This window comes from Drosophila persimilis, unplaced genomic scaffold, assembly GCF_003286085.1.
Source record: "Drosophila persimilis strain 14011-0111.01,24,50 unplaced genomic scaffold, DperRS2 tig00000191-arrow-pilon, whole genome shotgun sequence".
Lineage (NCBI taxonomy): Eukaryota > Metazoa > Arthropoda > Insecta > Diptera > Drosophilidae > Drosophila > Drosophila persimilis.
Genome location: NW_020825298.1, coordinates 11,826,938 through 11,851,037, shown reverse-complemented (window position 1 = coordinate 11,851,037; position 24,100 = coordinate 11,826,938). Strand labels below are relative to the sequence as shown.

At 47.0% G+C, this 24,100-nt stretch overlaps 4 protein-coding genes and 1 long non-coding RNA gene across 7 annotated transcripts in view; 2 read left to right on the top strand and 3 right to left on the bottom strand.

The window, feature by feature from the left end:
* The window catches only part of LOC6589669 (zinc finger protein ush), a 76,092-nt gene extending 72,593 nt beyond the window's left edge, over positions 1–3,499 (bottom strand). For both annotated transcript variants that reach the window (XM_026988519.1, XM_026988521.1), the window contains exon 1: positions 2,617–3,499. In XM_026988519.1, the coding sequence (XP_026844320.1) occupies positions 2,617–2,659 (43 nt within the window). In that variant the 5' untranslated portion in view covers positions 2,660–3,499. The remainder of the gene's footprint in view (positions 1–2,616) is intronic.
* Positions 3,500–6,785: 3,286 nt separating this feature from the next.
* On the bottom strand, positions 6,786–8,239 carry LOC113565663 (protein arginine N-methyltransferase 8-B-like). Its single transcript, XM_026988344.1, has 2 exons — positions 7,653–8,239; positions 6,786–7,599 (listed from the first exon to the last, which is right to left on the bottom strand). Exons 1-2 carry the CDS (start codon positions 8,039–8,041, stop codon positions 6,966–6,968), a joined length of 1,023 nt encoding a protein of 340 aa, XP_026844145.1. The 5' UTR covers positions 8,042–8,239; the 3' UTR covers positions 6,786–6,965.
* A 4,046-nt stretch (positions 8,240–12,285) lies between these two features.
* LOC113565664 lies at positions 12,286–15,135 on the top strand. Of its 2 annotated transcripts, none has more exons than XR_003408705.1 (3): positions 12,286–13,259; positions 13,338–13,374; positions 13,461–15,135. It is a non-coding gene; the product is annotated as an uncharacterized LOC113565664 (long non-coding RNA). The 2 variants fall into 2 exon arrangements; XR_003408704.1 differs by having other exon boundaries at positions 13,335–13,374.
* A 1,675-nt stretch (positions 15,136–16,810) lies between these two features.
* Positions 16,811–20,327, top strand: LOC6589671 (transcription factor Sp2). Its single transcript, XM_026988343.1, has 2 exons — positions 16,811–17,140; positions 18,445–20,327. The coding sequence occupies exons 1-2, from the start codon at positions 17,063–17,065 to the stop codon at positions 19,723–19,725; spliced, it is 1,359 nt and encodes a 452-aa protein (XP_026844144.1). The 5' UTR covers positions 16,811–17,062; the 3' UTR covers positions 19,726–20,327.
* A 741-nt stretch (positions 20,328–21,068) lies between these two features.
* Positions 21,069–23,833, bottom strand: LOC113565660 (mediator of RNA polymerase II transcription subunit 15). Its single transcript, XM_026988328.1, has 5 exons — positions 23,711–23,833; positions 22,890–23,658; positions 22,084–22,837; positions 21,880–22,022; positions 21,069–21,816 (listed from the first exon to the last, which is right to left on the bottom strand). Exons 1-5 carry the CDS (start codon positions 23,761–23,763, stop codon positions 21,250–21,252), a joined length of 2,286 nt encoding a protein of 761 aa, XP_026844129.1. The 5' UTR covers positions 23,764–23,833; the 3' UTR covers positions 21,069–21,249.
* Between the last annotated feature and the right edge of the window lie 267 nt (positions 23,834–24,100).

Sequence of the window (24,100 nt, the reverse complement as noted above, 5' to 3'; positions counted from 1 at the left end):
CAGTTGAAAGAGCTCTATATCTTACGATATATGTATTTTTATAACCGATCTACAATGGTAAGAATAAATATGGATCTTCTGATGGAGAGCACACTCTCTCCATTCAGTTTACAAACTCAATCTCTTTATTAGACATTCATTACCTTCTCCCTAGTCACATATGTAAGCTATCCAAGTGTTTTCATTCACATTATACATAAAATCATCTAAAAGAGCCTCCCCTTTCTTCTAGAATAACCCTTTTGATAGGGTATTCAAAAAATAGGGGAACCCACAGGCGTTGGTTGTCATCGCGATACCTAAAGCGGGTCTACGATAACGACTGCGACTGCGACGACTCAGGCATTCCGATAGAAATGTCAGTTATTGAAGCTTATGTAAAAGCAACTTCGAAAAGCCCTCAACAAAGGCAACGCAAAATGCTGTTTGTGTTGTTTCTTTTTTTTTTGGTGTTGTTTCTGTTGTTGTTGGTATTGCAATTGTGATAAAAGTTTATCTAGTTGCGCTTTGAGTTCCACCATCCCCCCTCTGTCCCGCTGAGACCCCACTTTTCGCTATAGAAAACCATGCGCGGGGCACACAAGTACTCGTGGAGGCAGCAGCAGGCGATAGAAGCGAGGCAAGTGTGTGCAAGAGATAAATATGCAAAGCAGAATAGTTGGGAGGGGGCCACGAGGGGGGCAGAGGGAGGCAGAGGAGACGGGAGTGTCGGGAGAGAGAGAGCCGTAGAGTTGGCTCAGGGATAACCCACTGATAGTGCAGGTGCCACAACAACAGCAACAACAGCCACAGCCAACAGCCAACAGCTGCACAGATAAATGCCCTAATTTATCGGAACGCAAGTCGTGAAGTTTTTTGTTATCCATTCTAGCTGGTACCCTATAAAAAAAAGAGTTGATAGAATCTGAGAAGCGGAGCTTTAGAGGGAGCTCTCTAACAGAAGGACTAATGTACGGAGAGAATTTAAGGGAGAAAATCCATATGGAATTTATAGAGAATGCAGACAAAAACTGATCGGAAGGTTTTTATCGTGGCGGATTGCTAAGTTTTTGTTTTTTAGAATTTGTTCGGAAAGATTTTTCTCATTTTGTGGGTCTTAATATGCGGGTTGTTTCGATAATACGCCGAATATCGGATATCTTATAGTCGAAAATGGTTCCGCATAGATATATCTCATACAAATATCACTTATGAAGAGATATTCTATAATTTCTATACTTAGATATATACATATATCTCTATGGATTATGGTATTTCCATAAAGTTCCATTATAGAGCCTCCTTAGACTTCTACGGCATTCGATTACTGAAAAGATCGATAGATTCGCGACCATCGCTTGATAGAATCCAGTACTCTTTTATCCTAACTCTCGTGCTCTCCAAAGTGAAGAGTGTTTCCCCCAAAATGATCATCCTCTTTGTCTTCGAGAGTATCAAACCTCTCGATGAAACCACTGGAATTGTTCTTGGATAGTTCCAAGTATAAGTTCCACTTTCATGAGACGCTCGTTGTGATATCATTTGTGGGTTGTGCTTGGGTTGGGCCACCAGGCAGAGCCATGAGCAGTGGCAGTGGCAGTGGCAGAGTCACCGAGCCGAGAAACGTGCTTGGAGCGGCAGCAACGGCAACGGCCAACGAGCAACGATAAGGAGTCCAAAATGGCAAATGGATAAAGAGCGGAAAGAGTGGGAGGGAGTGGGTGGCTCCGGGGGATGGCAGAGGTGAACTCTAAGGTGATTTCGAGACGGGGAGGGGGCCGCGGCGGAGGTGTCCAGTGTCACAGGTCCGGGGCACGTTTTATCGATTTCGATTTCGAAATGCATTCATCGGATGTCAAACGGTTCGGGGCCATAAATAAATATCAAATGGCAAAACAACAAAGTAACAAGCAACAACAGCGAAATGTAATTAGTTAATACTCGCCCCACTCCCCAAGCCCCAATCTCTCCAGCGGTCTCTACCCCAGAGCCAAGTCTGTCCGTCCAGCACGTACGACAAGTATCGATATCGATAACGGGTTGACAAAGAAATTTCATTTAAATAAAATACAGAAACAGATACAGAGACAAAAGTTGAATTCACTTTTATGCGCTTTTTCTTGTCGTTTTCTTGTGGCATAGTTTGCCATTCACTCTCTAGAGATAATGCCATGGTGGTCGTAGGGTGCACAAAGGGTCTATTGGTTGGGGATCACGCCCCTGGGCAAGATCTCTTAAATCTACAATTAGAGAGCTGATCTATATGCCAAAAACAGCCTTGATCGTCTAACAAATACAACAAAAATAAGATATTCCAATAAGCAAGTTATTCCGATCTTTAAATAACACAAAGCAGACTGTTTTTGGGCATTTTCTGCTTGATATTACAGGGAATTCTATATTCGCTTCACGCTTTTTTTTTGTCTTGGCATAATTTCTCTCTTTCTTTCTTTTGCACCCCCCCTCATTGTTTGTTCTTTCACATGTTCACATGAGGGGAGCACATGAGAAAGAACCGAAAGATCTGCTGACCATGCAAAAACATTCTGGAATGGGTCATGGGTGGGAGAACCCAAGCCCATCGCTCATCGCGGGAATTGAAAGAGTAGGGCAGGAAGACTGAAGGAAATCTCCTACCTTTATTCAACGGCTTCGGGTTTGATTGTTTGCGTCGTGACATTGTATGCGGACGGCGGCGGGGGGTCCAACGGCGGGCGTGCGGAGCGGAGCGGCTACTGCGGCGGCAACGTCTGCATCAGATCCGTTTCGTTTCCTTTTCCGTGGACATTTACCGGCGGTCGGCGGTCGGCAGTCGGCGATCGGATGAATGGATGGGAACGGGACTGCACCGGAACACACACGCACACACTGACGCACAGCGAGAGGCGAGAGGAAAGAATTCACACACTTGTTGGGGTGAGGGGGGCACGGGGCACGGGCACTCGCAAGTATCAATAATTTATAATTATTGCGATTATTTCTATGGCTTCGAGCGATTAATAAGCTCTAATGAATTTTTAACGATCGACGCGGTTGGCGGGCGACAAAAAACGCGCGGGCGCGCACAGATCGCGTAACGTAACGTAAGGGAATGGAATGCAATTGAACAGAATAGGTGGCTTGAAACGAAACGGAATGCAATGGGGATATTATCACCCAATAACTAATGTGAATGATGATCGGGCTTTACAGTAATTTGCAATTGTTGCTGCCTTGTCGCGTGTTTTGCCAGTGCCTTGTCGGTGGGGGCGTGGCTTGTGGGCTTTTGAACGTCCGAACAGTGCAAGCTCCCAACTAAAACTGTAAGCAGGTTGGCGTCGCCAAACGCGTTGGGGCTGCTGCTTCGCTCCAAAATCGACGAAAGCTCGCACAAAGCAGAAAAACCGGTGGCCACAGAGAGCGCCACATGGAGAGCGAGAGAGCACCGTATGCGCGCGCATTTCTCATTTTCTCTCGGATTTTCATTTTGTTTTTACTTTATTTTTCACTGCCTCGTGCGCTTTGCCGTCTGCTTCGCAGCATGATAAGAATCAAAACAAAAACGCCGAAACATTTACGCACGTTTTCCCCCGGGAAGGAAGACAAGGCACTAACACCACCTCACTCCCCTCTCACATTCGCACGCCTTGCACAACCGTTGTGCTGCAATTTACTGTTGTTTTGGGCACAATTAACTGTACGATGGAAGCCGGAAAGATGCGCTTAAGGCAATTCCATTGTTCGTTTTCAATTTGTTTAATATTATTTAAATAACAAATCTGCAAATTCGGCTGCTTGTGGCTTACGCTCTTCTTCATCTGCTGTTTCATGCACTTTTTGTTTGTTAATCACTCAAATTAGTTGAATTATTAGTTGACTATAACCTGCAACATTATAGCTGTTCACTTTTGGGAACATTTAATTGCCTAATTTCTTTATAATTCGTTTATTTTTAGCTTTTCTTTCTTTTTGGCTCCAACTGCTGACAGGTGACGCGTTAGGACTAACAGAATCCCTCAAACGCATATATGAGCAATTGCCTAGCGCTTTATAGCAAGTTGTCAGCTTTTTCAAACAGCTGAGCATACTTTTAGGCTGCCTTATAGATGGCGCTAGCCAATAGGCGCCTAATTCAAATTTAAATTCAATTTTCTTTCACAAAATGTGTCTTTTAAGAATAAGACCCCCACCAACATATTTATTGTATATAAATAATAAGTATTTTTCTTTCACTGACAGAATTTCATTTCCTGTCCAACCATTTTGTTAGCTGCACTTCCGCATTTTCGGTTTCTGTCTAATTTTTTTCTGTCGCTTTACCTTTTTGTCTTGTAATTTGCACCTATTGCCCGTATTTTAATGGCAATTCCACCTTTTTTTTATTACCGACTGCTTTGCATTGGACGCTCATAGATTTAAAAAATTGCGACAGCAACGGAAATGAAATGCTTCCTGTTGGCCGCTCAGAGTCCTGAAAAATGGCGAGGAATGGGGGTGGTTCGTTCTATGCAAATGGGATGCATGGCCATAAATATCGGAAAAGAAAACCAAAAACCAGTTAGAGCAGAGCATAATCCACGCTGACATATGGCCAAGTCGATTAGCCGTTCACCCTTGGGTCATTTGTGGTCTCCCTGCTCTTCTGTCCTTTTGCGGCCAACACCGCTCCCATTCCTCCCTCCGTTTCATTAATCGCTAATGAAGTATACGCACCGTTGACCTTCGCTGCGTTCATTAAACCCCCACTCGCTGCCTGCCTGCCTGCCTGCTGCCTTCTGATGACTTTTTCGGCAATCCCTGATCATCGCTCTCTGTGCTGAATGCATTTTCGGCAATCGCCCAACAAACCTATAAATAAAAGAATCACTAAAAACAGGTTAAAACCAAAAAAACGGAAGGTTATTCGTTCGAGCACCTTGGGGGAAGGGAACGTAGCTTTTACGATTAATACTCTTGCAACCACATACCCTATGACGGGTATAGAAGATAGTCTACCGTTTTTTTCCACAAAGACATATTTTTTAGTCCACTGTTCCTATGGCAGCTATATGATATAATCATCCGATTTTGATAAAATCTTTGTGAGTTATGTAAAAAAATATACAAAAACAAATGTGAACGTTTGATTGTATTATCTCTACAAACAAAAACGTTTCCCCCACAGCAACTGGTTTTTTGAACCAAGGTTTCTATGCCAGCTATATGATATAGTCCACCGATTTTGAAGATTTTCGGTTAAGTTATTTATTCACACATGTTATCAAATTTGACAAAGTTTGGTTGATATATCTTCACAAACAAAAGAGTTTCTCCCACAGAAACTTGTTTTTTTAAAGATATTTCCCTTATGATATAGTCAACCAATATTAGTGGATCCAACTTATGAAACATACTCTAAAAAAAAGACATATACAATATGTAGGATACCTTCTTTCGTCGTAAATGGTATAAAGACGGCTATGGTTCCAGAGAGATTCCAAAATTTTAAATAATTATATGAACCGCATTTCACACACTTTATTCTACGGATATATATAGTACATCCTAGGTGTCCCCGTGGGTCGGAAGCCGCTCTAGATACCCTGCTGTTTCATTGACTTAAGAAAACAAAAGCTCACCGAAAAAAAGATACATATCTGTAGCTGTATCTGTATCTGTGTGTGACCGAATCGGCCTCCCTCTGTAATCATAGTGCATTACACTCCGCGCTGGAGGCAAGGCGAAACGAGGCAACAACGGAACCAGCGAGGGGTGGGGCGGGGGGCATAAGCAACTTCCAGGTCAAGCAACTTCTGCCGGCAAGGCCATGCCCGGTGACTGAAAATGGAAATGGAAATGACAGCAGCCGCTGCAAAAAATAAACGAAAACGAAAACACACGCAAAATATAACCGAATATTTGAGGGATTTTTTGGCGGGTGGAAGCGCTGCCTGCGCCGCATATCATTGACCCAAGGTGCAGTTACCTTGCGGGTTGTGGCTGTGGCTGTCGCTGTGGCTGTGGGTGCAATGATCCACACGATCCACTGTGCGCGCCTGCAGCCCTGGCAGGCGGCGACCTCTCTTAATTTTGAGTGGGAGACTCTTCTCTGATTGATTCTCTCTCTCTCTCGGGGATGGTTCGTTGGAAAGGTGTATATTCTGCCTTACACTCCCCTGGAGCATACCTTTCTGCAATCCACACACACACGCACACACACACACGCACGCACACACCTCATCTGATCTCAGATTTTTGGGGGCTCCTTGCATAAATTAAAACAGCTGATGAAATTCGCCAAGTCTGGCGCATAAGCGGTAGTCCGTACTGCCCAAAAGCCAAGAAAAGCAGATAAAATTATTCATTTATTTTTATAAAACGCTACGCTTCTTTGTTGTTGCGACCTGCACTTGCCCACAAAAATCTCTTGTGCCGTTATGGCAACGGCGTTGACGCCGGCGCTGACGCAGACAGAGACGCAGACGCAGACGGAGACGTAGAGTGCCACCGCCCACAAAAAATTCGCTGCTTGCTGCAGTCGATCAAAGTCCATGCCCCCCTTTCTCCTCCACTGATGCGCTGTCCATCGAAGGGGTGTATTTATAGCAGCAATAGAATTCTCTCTTCTCTCTCTCTTTACCCCCGCACTCGTTCTTAGCCTTTCGCTCTCTTCGGGGCGCTCTCTGTTTAGACCCCTGCTAATTGGTACTTGGGCTTTTTTTGGCTCTTGGGGCCGCCATTGCGGTAGGTTCGTCCGATGAGGCGTATACGTAATGACGAGTGACCCTGGGATGGGGATACAGTACAGATCAAATACAGTAGAAGCTCTCTTGGGCAAACAAATAATCTACAGAGATATACTTATATTTATATACTTATGTATATACTAAAAAAAAAAGGTGCCGCCTTCCTTTGGCAAAAAAAATCTCAAGCACTCCTCGCCGGCTAGTATTTTACGATTAAAATAAAACTTATATTACTTTCCATTCAATGGCAGTCTCTCAGTCATCACTAGCCCCATCCTTGGGCTATGGCTTGTCCTTGCAGCCGCCACCCAAGCGAAAGATTTGCTTGTGTTCCTTAATCTTTACCAGCTTATTACGGAAGCCCCACTCGATGTCAAAGTCCAGATAGTTGGCCCCACGAGAAACGGAAAAGTTGCCCGAGAATTTTTCGCCCCTGCATATGGGCAGATGCTGATCGATATGGAAGAGAGTCTGCTGCCAGTGAGTGCTCGGAGCCCAGGGACTGGTGGACACCACCTTCTCATCGGTGCCGCCCGAGAAGCTAAAGTCAAAGTGCACGACAAACAGATCGATGATCTCCTGACGCTGCACGAGCAGTTGAAAGGGCACTTTGAAGCTCAGTTGGTCGCTCTTGATGGTACGCAGATCCATTTTCCATATCTCCTGCGGTTTGGCGAGTATCTGGCGTGCCAGCACGCAACCCACTTTCGGTAGCTGCTGGACAATGCCTGCCGCATGGGACATATTGAAGCCTAAAAAGCGCGACCAGAAATGCCTGGGCCGTTCCGTATTCCTGTCCTCGGCCACCGAGAGATAAAGCCTGGCCGTGTCCGGAAAGATGCATCCGTTGGGCTTGAGCCACTTGTCGCGCGCATAGATGACCCGATCCAAAGCCGAGTTATACAACAGACAGGCCCTGCAGGAGGCAGTACAATAAGAATCGAGTGTGTGGCGTAGACTAGGACTTACCCCATCCACTTGGATACTATGACATCGACTGGGGGAAGCTTCAAGCTCCGAATGTCGCCCTGAATCACCTCAATCACGCTGTCCAGGCCGTTCTCGCGCACCAACTGGCGCGCCACCTGCGCCGCATTGCCAGAGTCCACGGCAAACACCCGGGCGGCTCCTTGCTTGGCCACCAACATCGAAAGCAGGGCACTGCCGCAGTCCACCTCGAGCACTGTGGCGCCTTCGAAGATGTGTGCATGCCGAATCGCATCGCAAAAGGCCGTCATCACCACATCGTCCTGGATGATCACCTCCTGGTGGTTAATGAAGTCCCTGAACGCATTGTACGAGAAGGACATTTTGGAAAACTTCTCCAAAACCTGCTCCTCGCTGTTCTCTTCTTCCATTTTTAACTCTTCAAATGTAAACACAGACTTTAGACGATCTGTCCTTCTATCGATAACCAACACGATCACAGGTCGCAGTGCTGCCAGATGGGGCGATTCCGGTACTGCGTTTGAATTTCAAACGGGTTTTCAAATAGGGTTAGGATCTGCAGAGTTCTTTTCCCGAAAATATGCTCCGAAAACCAAAAAGGAACAGCATATTTGTATTCTACAGGTCCTTGACGATAACCATTGATGGATTCAGAGGGCCATTTCAAAAGTCACCAATTGCCAAGATGCTTCCCAGTAGCATTCCTTCGAGATATTTTCAAATGGTCTAGAATTTATGCTATTTTCTTATATTAAGCTCTACTTTAACAATGTTATCCACACAGAAGACTCTACTCTTATCATAGTTTCAGAGGATGGGAGTTTCCTATCTTTAAGCTCTCCCTTTCATAGAACTTCGGGGGACTTCCCCTGCCTGCCATAGCGCTCCACTTTCCATTGACTCGGCCCCTCGGTGTTCTTATCTCGCAATGAATTCCCATTCGCCGCGTCTATTTATAGCGAATTCACCCGAAGTTGACCGGACAAAAGAGGAGGATGATGAAATTGTTGGCGATGTCGTATGGCGATTACCGCTACAAGTACCATGGAAATTGGCTTGGAGATTTCGGTACTTCACACAGCGTGGAACTGGTTGGCGGATGCGAATTTTGGGGGCGAACTTTGAGCGCAATTTGCGGTTCACGTGTGCCAGGGTCACCTTCGCCTTCACCTTCAACTTCTGCTTCTGCACAGAGCGATCGATCACTCAGTCAGTAACGTTGGAGGGGATTGTGCGATCATTCGCCTTACGCATGAAGCGATAGGTGATTCAAAGAGCAAGAGAGAGGGAGAGTGACTCAAATGACATCATTCCAAAGTTCAAACTCGCCCAAGATTCGCTTTTATAGCTGTTCAAGTGTTGAGAGATCTCTGTGTGTAGATGTTGTTGTACCACGGAATGCGGGAGGGGGAGTTCAAGGGTACATTGTTTTGCTTTGGCAGAACACTCGATAAATAACAGATCCATGGGCAATAATATATAAATAAGATATTATATGCAACGATACCCCTGATCAATTAATCGAAATTTGTACAAGTTAATCGGTACAAATCGCAGGAAGATACAAGTGAAGATGTGTCATCTCTAGGCAAAGAGCGTAACTGTACAAAACACCTAGGAATAGAAGCTAAAGTTACTTTTAATTCTATTATCAATTAATCCTTGGGAATAGACTTAGCTTTTCCTAGCACTGCAAATGGAGTCCCCTTTAAGCGTATCCCTATATCTTTCACTAGCATTGTTAGAGGCTCATTTAGAGGCTGTTTAGCGGGTATTCCCATGGTCGTATGATCAGACTAGCATGTCGTTCCTCTACTTGTTTGTATTGTTTGCTGATCTGACCGGCCTGCTTTACATTTTGCACTCATCCAATGAATGCTGACGACTCGTTGTTTCCCCTTCACTTCGCTTCTACACTTCTCTTCAATGTTTTTTGGTTCAACGTTTTCTGAATTTTTGCGCGTTGACCTTAAATGCAACGCACAACTGATGTTCACTTCCGTCGTTGTCCTTGCTAAAGTGCAAAAACCCTCAGATGTATGATGAACAAAATAAAAACATTAAAATAAAAAAATTAAATTTAATTCATGCCCCGTTTAAATGTTTTGATCTCAGATATCTCGGGATCTCGGGATCTCGAGTCTCCAATCATCGGATTTATGGCCCCAGCACACACGATCAATAATTTGCAAAAATATGTTAATTATTTGGTGTTTGGTCCTCCTCCTTCTGCTGCCATATCTATATACATAGTCCCTCCGACTTTTGATTATTTGAAACGCGTCGCGAGTGGCTAAAAATAAATCAAATGTGGGCAAAGGCAAAATGAGGCAACAACAACAAAAAACCTCAATTTTTGTTGCGCTCGTGCTTCGATTAGCCATCAAAAGCAAACAATCGGTGGAAGAAGAGGCCGCTGAGCAGGCAGCTAAAAATGTGCTAAATACTGAAAATCATTGAGCACGCCACCCGGTCATGTCCACGACCTGATCGAAGGGTAGGAGAGTGGGCAAAACAGTTCCAAGAAATTTCTTAAAGAAAGCTAAAGAGCAGAAAGCAGGTTGGCAGCGCCATCATCATACATGTTTGACGAACTGCAACGAATATAGAGAGAGGGCGGGGGAGTGAAATATCTCAAGATTTCAGTGGAAGATTGACCAATTTCCGGAGAAGAGGCTGTTCCATTAATGCAGGGCTATACTTCTCCTCAGATAAGTGTAAGCCACAAGCAGGTTAGCAGCCCCTAATCTCAGGTCATGCATGTATGATGCAATGCGAAGAATGTAGAGAGTGCACTGCTAGACCATTCACACATTGCGTGGCCGTGGCTCTTCCAGTGTAATCGGTTGGCGATAAGACTTCAGACTGCGACTGCCCTCGGCTGTGCGCCCCTCTCTTCCGTCCTTCAAGTACAACAAACGCGCCCACTTGGGCAAACAGCGGCCACACTGTCAACAAAAACATGAAGAATGATTTGCAGAAAGGAAAGAGGAAGAATCAAAGAGAGAGCGCTGCCCACTTGGGCTGTTTCCATTGTGACACACAAAGCGGAGAGGCTCTGGCCCAGCTCTCCATAGGGTTTACGTACCCCTCAAGGGCATTAATCGCAATTATACCCCCGCCGTTCCGCCTGAATCGAAGGAACCAAAACAAGCGCAAAAACCAACGCCCCATAAACAAGGTCTGGCTACGTCATGGCACAGACTAGACCATAACAGACCGCAGACCCGCCCCGTTTGGGAGTACGTTAGATAAACAGCATGCCATGCCCCGGATTTGCCACCGATTGTTCGACTCTGTGCACGCAGCCAATGGCTGTCAATGAGTTCGATAAATAAATATGTTAGGTAGGAAAAACAGATATAGATATAGAGAAAGAGATACTCGTATTTACATTTGGGGATTGCATAATATTTTTTAATAAATTAAAATGTATCCACAAAGATCTCCGGGAATTGTTTGACCTTAGTGCTATTCCATAACATGAAAAGATCAAGGAAAATTTGTGTATTATTGGTGTGTTTTGTGAAGAAAAAACAATATAAGTTCTCTTAGAGATAGGAGAATTGTGGGAAGACCGGATACTGAGACATGGATAGAGCTCCTAAAAATATCAAAGAAAGGAGGATTTTTTCATGGTTTTGCTTGCGACGACTGTACCTAACAAGGAAATGAAGTGTTACATTTTGTTGGTATTCGTTAAAAATATATGGTAATTTAATGTAGAAAATAGTAGAGTAGAGAAAAAAGAGGTACAGTTTCTCTGGTACTCTGGTACAGTTTTGTTGCGACTGTACGAACACGTATTTACGAGAATAATGCGCAAAGGTTCCATCTTTAGGGAGAGATAAATAGGTAAATTTATGCCCACAAAAAATGATAAGCCAAATGATAACTGTTCTGTGAGATATGTTTTGTTGGAACTGTACCTAATCGTAAGTATCTGGAAACCGATCGCTTCTGGATCTTTAACGTATAAATATGACTCATAAACAGAAAAGTCTGACTTTCAATAATGTCGCCCGAGGTCAGAGCTTCGTTTCAGCACACAGGAAGCTTTAATCAAACTGAATGAGAAATCTCTACAGATAACCCCATCTAAAAGCGAAAACTACACCAGCGATTCATTCACAAATTTCCACCCACCCCCAAGATCAGCCATGAAAAGATTACCCCCGCATGAATGACGAACCACCACACGAACGAACGAACGAACGAACACCTGCATTCCCAAAGTCATAGCCGGACCCGGACGCCCGGTCCAGCCCCCCAACATGCACCGCGGATTGATAAACCTCGCCACTGACGGCGCATGGGAAGCGGCGTACTGACTCCATGCCCGGGGGTCGGCCGTTGGTGGAGGCGGTTGAGTGGGGTGGCGATAAGAGTAACCGCAACTGATAAGAGCCACGCCTCTCGCTCATGTTGTGACTGACCAACGGACAGACTGATAGATTGGCCATGCGGCGTCCAGCTGGGGAATCGGCGGCTCTGCTTATCAGGGTCTGCCCCTTGCCGCCTCTCAGTAGGGTTGGGGTCCAAAAATGAGTGGCCTCTGCTCGTGCGAACGGACGGACAGCTGTCCGGGGGATATGTTCGCCGTAGCGAAAATCGTATTATGAATAGCGCAGTTTTATTCGCGCTCTCTTCGAGGCGGGTGTTCACGTTGACTTCACGTGCCCCCAATCAGAGGCCCAGCGACCTCGTCAACATCGGAATCGGAATCGGAATCTACGTCGATGTCGGCATACAAAAAACGGGTCTATCTACAGCGGCGGCGCTTGCTCTGCGCTCTCCCCTGCCTGGCCCCACAGTGGAGGTGCTGCTTATTCTAGATTTATTTCTGTGTGTGCCATATATACACTCGTATTTTCCACTTATTGATGATGTTGTTTGTTGATTCCCATTGTGCTTGATGACGATGATGATGAAGATGAACTGAGCCCCGATATGCCCGAGGCAACTGTCCCATTAACGCCCATTCACCTGAACCGGTTCAGGGACAGGGAAACCTTCTTCCATCCTATACCATACACATCCCATCCCGTTGTGCCACGGACAACAACTTTCAAGTTCAGATGGAACATTTGGCAAGGGAAGGAACTGGGCCAAGGTCGGCCCCCTCGAGCGGCCAGAACGAGAAACGAGAGCGCTCAAAACAAAAACCATTCGACTGTGGATGGGGGAAAACCTTCACATCATCGTAAATTTCCATTGGGGGAACACCGCAATCCCCAATTGAAGGCCGCCCTGGCCCTTTGGTCTCATTGTTTACAGCACGCCTCGGATTCTGTTTACCTCTCTGCCTTCTACTAAAGATTTGGATACATATGTCCCGCGCTCTATTCCGGGTTTTCGATGGCGTTACGTTTTCTATGGAAACGCGTTCTCCGGCACGTAGGCAGAGAGCAGAACGCATCGCATACGGTATCGCATTAGAACCACATGATGGAACCTGAAAAGAATCTTAGGTATACACTCCAAGAGAGGTTCTTCAGACCTGGATATCTAATTAGATCGGCGAAACCATCAGCTATCGTTTAAAGGAATAAATTCTTCAATAGATAATGGTCACATTCTTTAAGAAATTATGCCAGAATTACGTTTACTGATGAAATATTCTTAGAGGTAAGTGATTTAGAAGTTGTTATATTTATTTGTACACCTTAATATATACTAATTCCCGTATACTACTGATTTCAGCAGCGGTTAACAGAATAGCAATAGGCGATTCCTAAAGAAGGTAAGCCGTGCAGATACGGAGTGAAAACTGATCGCTTTCGATATTTCCGCTCGATTGCTAAGTCGCCTCTTATTTATTTCCAATAGGTTTCGATTTATTCTATGAATCTGCCACCTGGGATCCGTAAACATTCAACAAAAAAGAAGCCGAAGATGACAATTGTATTGGGGAGGGGCACGAAGAAGAAAAGGTAAGGTCTTCGGCTTTCTTGATGGAGTTGCTTGGTCACGAGTCACATGACGTCATGGAGACTTTTGAGGATAGCGCGTGTGCTTAGAGGGAGATCAGAGACAAGTTTTTTTTCTGGGTTTTACCCAGTCCCCTTCCCATTCGGGCGATGGCCAAGAAAAACATCAGGAAAATGTTTGCCAAAAGTGAATTGCAAAATCTGGCAAGGGAGAAAAACTTGGGGATATGGGAAGTGGAAAATGGGCCTCGTCTGTTGACGATTTTCACGTTGTTGTCGTGCCGAATTTTAGATACTTTACTCATGTTTTATGTACGGCTCACTCGCTGGCTGCATGATTCGACTGTTGGACTGTACGACCGGGCGTCTGACGTCAGGCGGCTCCACCTGTGATTGACGCTCGAGCAACGCCTCCTCCGAATGTCCGGCGATTGAGAAAAGAGACACATGGCCATGGCCGGGCTAGTGATTGTGCTTTTGCTTGAAATTCCTCGTTAATAATCCATATCGTGGCAGAGAGAGAGAGGCCTTGAACCCGGAGAGAGTACAGTGCCGGAACGCCAACGTCATTGTCGGCCGACGAAGCTTCTTACGTTTGACCTTTGACGCGCAACAGGAGCAAAAGAGTAGTCTGTGTGACGTCACCAGACGCTACGTAACGCTACTGCGTCAATGCGCAAGTTCTTTCTCTCCCTCCAAAAAGGGCTCTCTCGCCCACTATCGTTTCTCTTTCTAAGGTCGGCCTGCCTTTCCGCTGGGCGTGGGGTATGCGGCGGCCTACGTGCAACTGAGAATGTGCGTGGGCACGTGTTCTCCGAGTCCGGATTTGGATTCGGATCGGGATAGGTGGGTGGGCGTATCTGTGTGTGCGTAGGCGTGGGCGGCCTCCACTCCAGATGCATGTCAAGGAAGCTGAACTTGAACCTGGCCCCCGGGGACCGAGTGTCCGGCAGAGTTTTTCTGTCTAAATTTAGATACTTTTGTATGAACAACCCACCTCTTGACGACGATTAAATTACAGAGATTTCCCTAATGGCATGCGAAGGGGGTAGGTAAGGCTAAGGCGGCCTCCAACTGCGACGCAGTTATTTCATTCCAAATGAGCGATGCAGTGCACTTCCAAGGGGACGAGCGGGTGTAACGGTACATCGTCCCATTTACACGCCCACATTCGAGAGAGTGGAGGCCATCATGCCATGAGACTGCGCTTCAGTTCCGCGCAAATTTACACACGAATTCCATTTCCAATAACAAAAACCAAAAAAAACGCAAGCACTACAAACACCCACACACACACGCACACACTTCCATGATAAAAGCACGCCACAGACAGCTAGCCTCTCTTTCTCGCTCTCTCCGTCCCTCTCATTCCATCACAGCGAACGAACGCCTACCAAAGTATCAACAAATGTTCACGTGAACACCATGAGGTCAACGCGTGATACAGTCCCAGACACTGACGCACACACACACAGAGCCACAGACCCAGAGGCAAACATGCTCAGCCAGTAAGAAGGTTATATTCGCAAAGGGTCGACTAGTTGATACCTTCTCCAGCGATTCTTCAATAATAGAACCACAGTAATTATAGATGTGTTCAGTTTTTTAAGTTTTCGTCTACTATTACTTAATTTCTTGGTGTTCAGATGAATAAAACAATTCGAAGTTAGTCCATTTAAGGAGTATTTGTATCAAGAAAGCAAATTCTTTACTACTAATCGACGAATACAAAATATCACTTCTATTTATTTGGGAATGACCAACACATGCTTTGGAACCAGGCCAGTAAGGGTACTTACTGAATCTAGCATACACTTGATACCCTCTGTGGCATGCCTTGCTAGTTGTGTTGTTGTTGCGCAAGAGAGCCAACCAACGCCACATTATAATAGTCACAGCTGTTCTGCTGGCGCGCTCTCTCTCTCTCCACTCTGGTTCTCTTTGTGTGTGTTCGGTGTACGAGCCCCTTTTTGCTTTGAAAACTTGTACAGGCGAACACACAGCGTTGCCAGGCCACTGTGTTAGATTTACTTAATGTATATATTTGATACATAAACTAAATTGTTTATGTGGCCAGTTTGGGTTACAGTTTACTTGTCCACTTGATTATTTACAGTTCCACTACACAGTGACTCATATTAAATTTCATGATATGTCCTAACATTTACATAGCAGCTGGCAACGCTGACGATTCGCTCAACTGTTGATCTCCCAATACTGTCTCTCATTCTACCGTTCGCTATCTCTTTGTGTTGCGTCCATTAATGAAATCTTGCGCCTTGCCTCCCTCCCCACTCGAGACTTTCCAGACACCAAAGTCTGACTTTGGCTATAATGCCCATGCAAATATATTCGACGAGGCCGAGATCTGTCTAATCGGATGCCAGGCGCGTCTGCCATTGCGTTTCAATGGCTAAGACCCCGTCTCGACCGCGTTCGAGCCTGTTTTTTTTTTTCGATTAATCACGAACTTCCGTAGCAACAACTGCGTCAGCGTCAGCTTTTGGCGGCGGCCCGACTCCCAGTCATGGCTTTGGGGTGTGTCTGTGTGAGCTCCACAAGTTTGTTTGTGCGAATGTGTGCTGTGCTGTGCACGCGGCTTGTGCATGGACAGCCTATGAATAGACAGGGGCGGGGCCCCCCACCAAATGGAATGGAATCTTCTGACGGTTCCCCTCCTTAAACCATCCGACCATCGAAAAACAAGTCTCAAGTAAACAGCTGATGACGTCCGTCCATGCGTTGGTTACGTGGTGGCCGCTGCTCCGCTTAAGAGATCTTCCATTTCAAAGCATACATTCATACATACATACATACATATGTACACATGTATTTATGTAGAGGAGGGAATGAGAAGGCAGCGAGCACAAGAGACCTGACCTTTTCAGAATGTCAGTCGGGGGTCTCATCCGCAGAGCAGAGAAGAAAAGTGGCGTTTTGCTGCCCACGTTGCCGCTGCCTGATGGCTGCTGTTGTGCGACCGCTGTCCGGGTTCCCGAGGTTCCATTCGATTCGGTTTCATTGCACTGGTTGCTCCACTCACGAAACGACGATGACGATTTTTGCCCTCCCCCCGACACACACCTTCATGTCTACCCACTTACAAGTGATTACGTCGGCGCTTCCCTCGCACACACACAGGCACACACAGCACAGAGTAGCAGCGACCGCGACGCGGCAGCAGAGGGAGCTCTGTTGGGAGCCCGCTGACTGAATGTTGTTTCATTCGTCTTTTGAATTCTGAACGCAACGGTTCGCTTAGCTCCCGCTACCGCTCCACACGGCCTGGCCGAAAAGCGCAGTCCATTGAAGAGTTTAAAAAAAGAAACAGTTACAAAGTTGTGCAAAATCTCGGAGCAGAAATAAAAGATTAAACAAGTGATAAGAGAAAGAGACAGACAGACATTTAACTCCTACACCCGGCTAGCAAGACCAGGGTAGAGTGAAAGAGAAAAGTGCAACGCAAAGAGAGTGCAAAGTGCAAGACTAAACCACAAAGAAATGGATATGAATATGGATACCCTGCTGCTGCCATCGCCGCCAGCAACGCCCCCCCTCAGGGAAAATAAATTGGAAAATGTAAGTAAATCGGGAGTGTGACTCACGGGGGAGTGAGTGTGTTTGACCTACAATGCGATTGTGATTAGTGGAATAGTGAAATTGATTAGAGCCAAATGCATCCCGGACCCTGGGCCTCAACAGAAATTCCCGCACATTTTTCCTACCATTCCTCCCAGGCCACAGTCACGCAGGGGGGCCATGGGAGCAGACGTTCTTACGGTCTCGCTTCCACTTGTCGCGTTTCTAAAAACAAAAGTGTCCCATCTCTTTTCCACCCATGGCTAGGCCAGATCACGCAGCCAGCACGCGTTCACGTGAACACCGCATGCTCAGGCTTATGGGAAAGAAACAACGGGCGGAGTGTAGCGGGGGATGAACATTGGACCCCTAGCACACCAGCATACAGTCTCGTCGTCGCCGAGAGAGGAGCGCACACACACATAGTTAGTCCAAAGAGAGGGCAAGCAAGGCATATCAAATAGAAGGTAAAGCAGCTGAAAATAACGGCCTCTAATTATGTTTTGCTATGCGCTCACGCCTTACCTTCTGTTTGACATATTTGGGAGAGTCTTGTGCTTGAGAGAGCTTGCTTTCGTTTGTGTGTGAGAGGGAACGAGCATGCGAAGGTGAGTTTGCCAATTAGACGAAACGGCAAGGAAAATACTACTATGAAGAAGAAGAAGAGGAGAGAGAGGCTAGGCAAACACAGGGCCACAGCCAAGCCCCGGTCTCATAAAAATATGTCACATTGCTTATACTGCCCCACTCTCCCCCTCACCCCTTTCATTTATCTGGCAAACAAACAGAGTCACGCACTCACACACACAATGGAAAGCAACGTGCCGAGCCCATAAAAAGATTTCAACGACGTTTATATAGCGCTCCCCCTCGCACCCACCACTTGCGGCCCACCTGCAGCACGTCATAGCTGTAGTCATTAGTGTGGCTGCACTTCTCCATTGCCTGCTTTTGGGCGGGCAATTCAAATTTCATTGAACCGTTGGCATACGGCTTTCAAACAAAAAGTGGAAAAACCGCCAAAAAATAAACATTTATATATCAACCTTCTTGGCCAAAATGAGTGCAATGAACCTACACCCCACCCACCGCTGACAGGTTAAGGTTAACGGTGAACGGCCTTGCGTGATGGCTGCGTAATTAGCAACAATATTTCGACTCAAAAGTCATTGTGGGTCAGAGCCCTGCGGTATTGTCCGGTCTGGAGGAAAAGTGAACGTGGACGACGTGAATGTGAATGCACTCCGGGATCAGGTTGTTAAACCCCTACTAATCATCACTCTTTCCTCTCTCTATCTCTTCAGGTGGCCAAGGACGAGCAACAGGTTAACGAGAATCTGCTAAAGGCCAAGCTAAAACTGGTGGCCCAGAAGAGCCAGAAGAATGGTGGCGGCATCATCACACCGAATCCCTCGGACACTGAGGATGAGGCCCCAGAAATGGATGAAGTGCCCAGCAAGAAGCCACGTCTGGAACAGCCTGCGATGACCATGACACCGCCGCCCGACCAACAAAAGCCCGAGGAAGAGGAGGAGTCCAAGAGCGATGATGAGCCCAAACGCGTCAGTGTCATCATGCGGGTCAACAGCTCGGGCGCCGTCTCCTCCTCCCAGGATGATAACAGCTCCAGCTCCAGCTGCAGCTCCTCCTGCACTACCGCGACAAGCAGCACAGTCAGTCCCGCTATGGAGGATGACTACCCCGAGGCAAATGTGTGGCGCAATCTCAAGTTCAAGATGAACCGCAAGCGGGCCGCTGAGGTGGCTTTGCCCCAGCCACCAGCACCTGTCCAAGCCCCAGCTCCAGCTCCAACTCCTGAACCAGCGGAAGAGCCGCAAACAGAGAAAACGGAACCCATTGCCTTTGTGCCACCCTCCAGCAGCATCCTTATCGCCCCACCAACCTCTCCATCAATCGCCTGTGCATCCCAGCTGCTTCTGCTCAGCACAGTGGCCGCCCAACAGTGCCCAAACCCATGTCCGCCACCCAGCTCTCAGGAATCACCGGCCGAGAAGCATCAGCGCATTACTGCCGCCCAGGCAGCGGCCACCCGGAGCCGCATCTACGAATGCACCTTCCCGGATTGCGGCAAGAACTACTTCAAGAGCAGCCACCTGAAGGCCCATCAGCGCGTCCACACTGGCGAGCGTCCCTTCGTCTGCAAGTGGGAGAACTGCGACAAGCGTTTCTCCCGCTCCGACGAACTCTCCCGTCACAAACGCACCCACACCGGCGAGAAGAAGTTCCAGTGCGGCGTCTGTCAGAAGAAATTCATGCGCAGCGACCACCTATCCAAGCACGTGAAGCGTCACAACAAGGACAAGGCCAACGGCGTCAACCGCAACGTTTCTGTGGCCTCCGCATCATCTGCAGCCGTGGCCGCCCTCTGCGACCCCACGCTGCACCTGAGAGCCATTGCCCCAGCGGCGGCCGTCTCCAGCTCAGTACAAACATCGCTGCCAGTCACGCAATCCTCGCCAGCCACGCTTCAGGTGTACAGTGCCCAGGATCTGCTGCGATTGCAGCAGCAGTCGAGCGGCTTTAGTTTCAGCGGAGTGGGAACTCTGCTGCAGGCGCAGCGATAGAGGAGGACCAGCAGAGAGCAGGAGGAACGCCAAACCAATCTCATCCCACAACACAGTATCACCCACCAGCTGGAGAGCAGAAGGATTAAGATAGAGCGAGAGTGGAGCCCAGCTGGGGGTGTAGTCTTAAGAGATAGATTAAGAGCTAGATCTTGTCATCGTTTTGTGCATATATCAAATTAATATTCAGTAACCTTTGCTACGCTTCGATCTGGAGCTGGATCGCACGCGATCCGTTCCAATGATCAGTGGCGGAGAAGCGGAGGCGCCACTTCTTTCTTTCCAAGGGCACAGAGCACATCTTAGTTTAGCGATCTTCTGATTCTAATTCTGATTATACCTAGTGCGTCTTTATACACATATACGCGTATATTTAGCGGCAACATCTGTGATATTTAAGTTTTCTTAACTATTAACTATTTTCTATTGTAACATATTGTAGTTATCGCTCGTACTCTTAATTCTCCTAATCTTACACAACACAAAAATTGTATTTATTGCTAAATGTGGAAAAGAACAACCGAAACAACAAAATCATAATGGATCCCCCACACGGACCAAATCTCAAAACAAAACGAAAATATATATATTTTCCAAAATAATTTCAAGTTCGAGTATTTTCTTCATGGGCTGGAAGGAAGCACATAAATAAAAACCAGTGGGACATCAGGATATCTGGCACTAAATTTCGATAGATTGGCAAATGCATTAAGGCTTTTCTATAAAGCAAATGGATATGAAACATAGTTATGTTTGAATTTTACTTTGATTTATGGAAAATATCAGATCCCGTGAATGGATGGTAGTCGGTTTTGAATATGAATTATAACTAGGATTCAAGACTGTGTTCGGCAGCAATTAGAGATTCAGGAGGTCGATAAAGTTCTTTCTGTAGAATATAGTCGGTCAAATGAATGAAATCAAAATATGGATAGTTTGGAGATTTAATTTCCGACATATATTGAACGTCCATATCTACAGGACTCGGTAAAGAAAGATCGTTCATTGTGAAACATGTGAAGTAGTACTAGGAGTCCTATTTTCATTATAGAGGCTATTATTACCATTTTTAGAAAAGCTAAAAAATCCGTGCTTTGGAAAGAAAATTAATGGAATCGCAATGGATTCTTTGATTTAGGATATATCTTTGAAATGTGAACTTTGAAGAGAACCTGTCGCAGACTCATCTCATTCGTTAAATAAATGTTGGTAAGTTTTCAGCTAGGAAATATATAAATAAACTCGTAATTAGCACAAATAGACATATTCGCATGCTCTATTTAAACAAGTATAAACAAACAAATTCTGTGATTGTTATCGACGACTATAAAATACGATAAACATAGTTTCTTCGGTTTATTTTATACGATATGGAATACTCTTACACTAAATACGAATATTTCCTTTACCAGATAATTTTTTGCAATCGGTTTTCTCGAATCAAATGATAACTTGATATATTGACGGTAATCATACGATATAGAATAAGTTTTCACCTAACACTAAGTACTTTCAGATCATTATTCACACCCCAAAAAGAGCGGTAAATTCGCAGACCTTGGGTTTGGTCTGGGGCGAGCAGGCCTGCCGCACGGCCATTTCCCAGGTGTCGAGTAGGTGCGAGAGCGAGTAGTTCTTCGGGAGCATGGAGATACGTGCAATCAGAGCCTGTTGCACGGTCTGCAAGAAGGGCGTGGCCGAGTACTCCTGTTCGGTGAGGGAGCAGTCGGGCGCCTGCCACGGGTACTCCTCCGGGACACTGACACTCACTGGCGGGACACTGGGCAGTCGCTTGTCGTCCAGGCAGCAGATCAACCGAATAGACTTATTGTTGATCTGCGACGTGGTGTCCAGCTTCACCTTGAACTTGGTGTCCAGGCGGGCAATCTCGCCCTGCAGCACGTGGGGCACATCCTGCTCGAAGGGGGAGGACTTCTCCTCAATACGCGGTTTCTTTGCGGGCACCGGAGCCACGATATCCGTGCCGAAGAGCAACTCCAGTGTGGGTCGGAATGTGCGATGCAATGTGTGATTGGCTATGGGACTCTGTAGCGTGGTATTGATGACCTCCAAAAGTGGATTCGAGGATTTCTAGGGGGAAAAACAAGTCATTTTTGAGGGCATGACTCGTTGGAGTGTATTTTGATAGCTTACGCCAAACTGTTGGCCCGAAATGGAAATCAGATCCATCCTCTCCAGTGCCTTCTCGCACTTGAGCAGCGTTTCCAGTGGCACACGCTGCGTGGGATTGCACAGGATCTCCAGCAGCTTGCTCATTTTGGTCATCTTCTCCACATCTAAACAGGAAAAGTTTGAGTTGAAAGAGAATCTCTGTGGTATTTATCGATTGTCACTCACTGGTGCCATCGTTGCTGATCTTCGCGAGCATACGTTTCAGTGGCTCTATGTATTTGGTCAACTGCTTGTACTTTTCCCTATACAGTGCCTCCTCCTGTGGATTGAACGGACTGTTGCCGGTTACCTGGCCAGGCGTGTTGATGGAGGCATTGCTCGGCGACTGCTGGCGTATGTTTCGCTGTGGATTCTGCATCATCATCTGGGGGCTGGACTGCGGCACCAGTGCCGGACTGGGTATCATCTGCGGCGTGGGCATCTGTGGCGTTGGCGGCTGTTGCGTCGGCGTCTGGTTTCCCACAAGCTGTTGTTGTTGTTGTTGTTGCTGCTGCTGTTGTTGTTGCTGTTGTTGCTGCTGCATTTGTTGGAGCTGTGCCTGCTGCTGTTGTTGCAGCTGCTGGGCATCCGCTGGCGAGGGACTCGACCGCATGAAGGGCTGTCCCGGTCCCTGCTGGCCACCAACGACGCCACCGCGATTGCCGGGGAACATTTGTCCCGCCTGGCCCATGGCCATGTTTGGCTTCTGCTGGATATTCGGCGGCATATTGACACCCATGCCTCCCATGGGATTCATGCCAGCCTGCTGCACGGCATTGGGGGGCACCACCTGCTGCTGCTGACCCGCCGGTCCGCCCACGCCGACATTGTGCTGCGGCTGCTGCATATTGGGCGGCATTCCCTGCATGCCCTGGCCCATGCCCTGGGGTCCACCCATGCCGTTACCCTGGCCCATGCGCATCATGGGACTCATGCCCATCTGTAAAAGAATTCGATTAGTGTTTTTTTTGGCCTAGATTTTCATTACTTACCGCCATTTGGTTCTGCTGGATCTGCTGCATGGGCGGCATCTGTTGCATGGAATTCACATTCATGGGTCCTCCACTCTGCATCTGATTGGGCACAGGGCCGGCACCGGCACCAGGAGGAGCATTCGGTCCACCGGTCCCACCTGCGGGACCACTGTTCGGCCCAGGGCCCACCATTTGATTAGGCATGCCACCCATCTGCTGGCCAGCATTGCCCACAATCTGGCCCTGTCCTTGGGCACCGCCTGCTCCCATTACGTTCATCACGCCGGTGGCATTGCCGCCGCCGCCCATTTGCTGTACCTGCATCATCTGCTGTGGACCGCCTGCACCCGCACCCATAGGCATCTGGCCTCGTATATTGGGCATGGGCTGCATTTGCTGGCCGGGTCGCTGCTGGTTGAGGGACTGCAGCAGGTTCGACGCAGTGCCGGGCCCGCCAGGCACAGGAGCTCCTCCGGACATGGGCATCATCTGGGGATTGCGGTTGCCCTGGGTGGCCAGGTTCTGTAGCGCATTCAGCGGATCCTGCATCATGTTCTGCTGCCCCATTTCCGCGTTTGGAGGCGGCGGTTGTTGCTGCTGTTGTTGCTGCTGCTGTTGTTGTGGTTGCTGCTGTTGGGACTTCCGCGACATTTCCCTGTAGTGCATGAAGAGCTTCGCCACCAGTCCAAGGTACTCGTCCTTGCTGCGAGACTTGCGGAAAATGTGGTTCTCCATAACGCTGGCATTCTTCGTCTGATCCTGGGCATGCGGCGGCAACAAGTCGTGTCTGTAAAAAAGTTTATTTTATGGAACTGTTTCTGTGTTTTTGCATTGCTTACATTTTGGAAATAACATTCTGGCGAAACTTCGAGCTCTGCCAGTCCTCCGTCATGATTTTGAATTAGTTAATCTGCCAGCTTAAGCGATTTAAATCGGTTTTTATTTTGCAAAATTTTCTAATTTTCTTTGTTTGTAGCCAGTGTGCCCGTGCATGTGACCGCGGATATTCCGATAAAATATACCGTCTGACCATCAGAAATATACCAAAATATACCGTCTCGTTTTCAAAATATACCTAAAAATAATATATCGTAAACGGTCTTTGTTCACCGAACTAAGTCATTATATTGTGTAAGTATTATATTAAACCGAATATTAAAATAGAGGATAGTTTGCTTATGACCGAGCCTGCACTTCCACAGTAAGACCGTTTATGGTTTGCACATCGT

Excerpts from the sequence above, each read along its gene's own strand:
- LOC113565663 (XM_026988344.1), bottom strand. The coding sequence starts at position 8,041 with ATGGAAGAAGAGAACAGCGAGGAGCAGGTTTTGGAGAAGTTTTCCAAA. Across the intron at positions 7,600-7,652 it reads ATAGTATCCAAGTGGATGGG|GGCCTGTCTGTTGTATAACT; the intron begins GTAAGTCCTAGT and ends TGCCTCCTGCAG.
- LOC6589671 (XM_026988343.1), top strand. The coding sequence starts at position 17,063 with ATGGATATGAATATGGATACCCTGCTGCTGCCATCGCCGCCAGCAACG. Across the intron at positions 17,141-18,444 it reads GGGAAAATAAATTGGAAAAT|GTGGCCAAGGACGAGCAACA; the intron begins GTAAGTAAATCG and ends CTATCTCTTCAG.
- LOC113565660 (XM_026988328.1), bottom strand. The coding sequence starts at position 23,763 with ATGACGGAGGACTGGCAGAGCTCGAAGTTTCGCCAGAATGTTATTTCC. Across the intron at positions 22,838-22,889 it reads TCCAGCAGAACCAAATGGCG|ATGGGCATGAGTCCCATGAT; the intron begins GTAAGTAATGAA and ends ATTCTTTTACAG. Across the intron at positions 21,817-21,879 it reads TTTCGGGCCAACAGTTTGGC|AAATCCTCGAATCCACTTTT; the intron begins GTAAGCTATCAA and ends TTTTCCCCCTAG.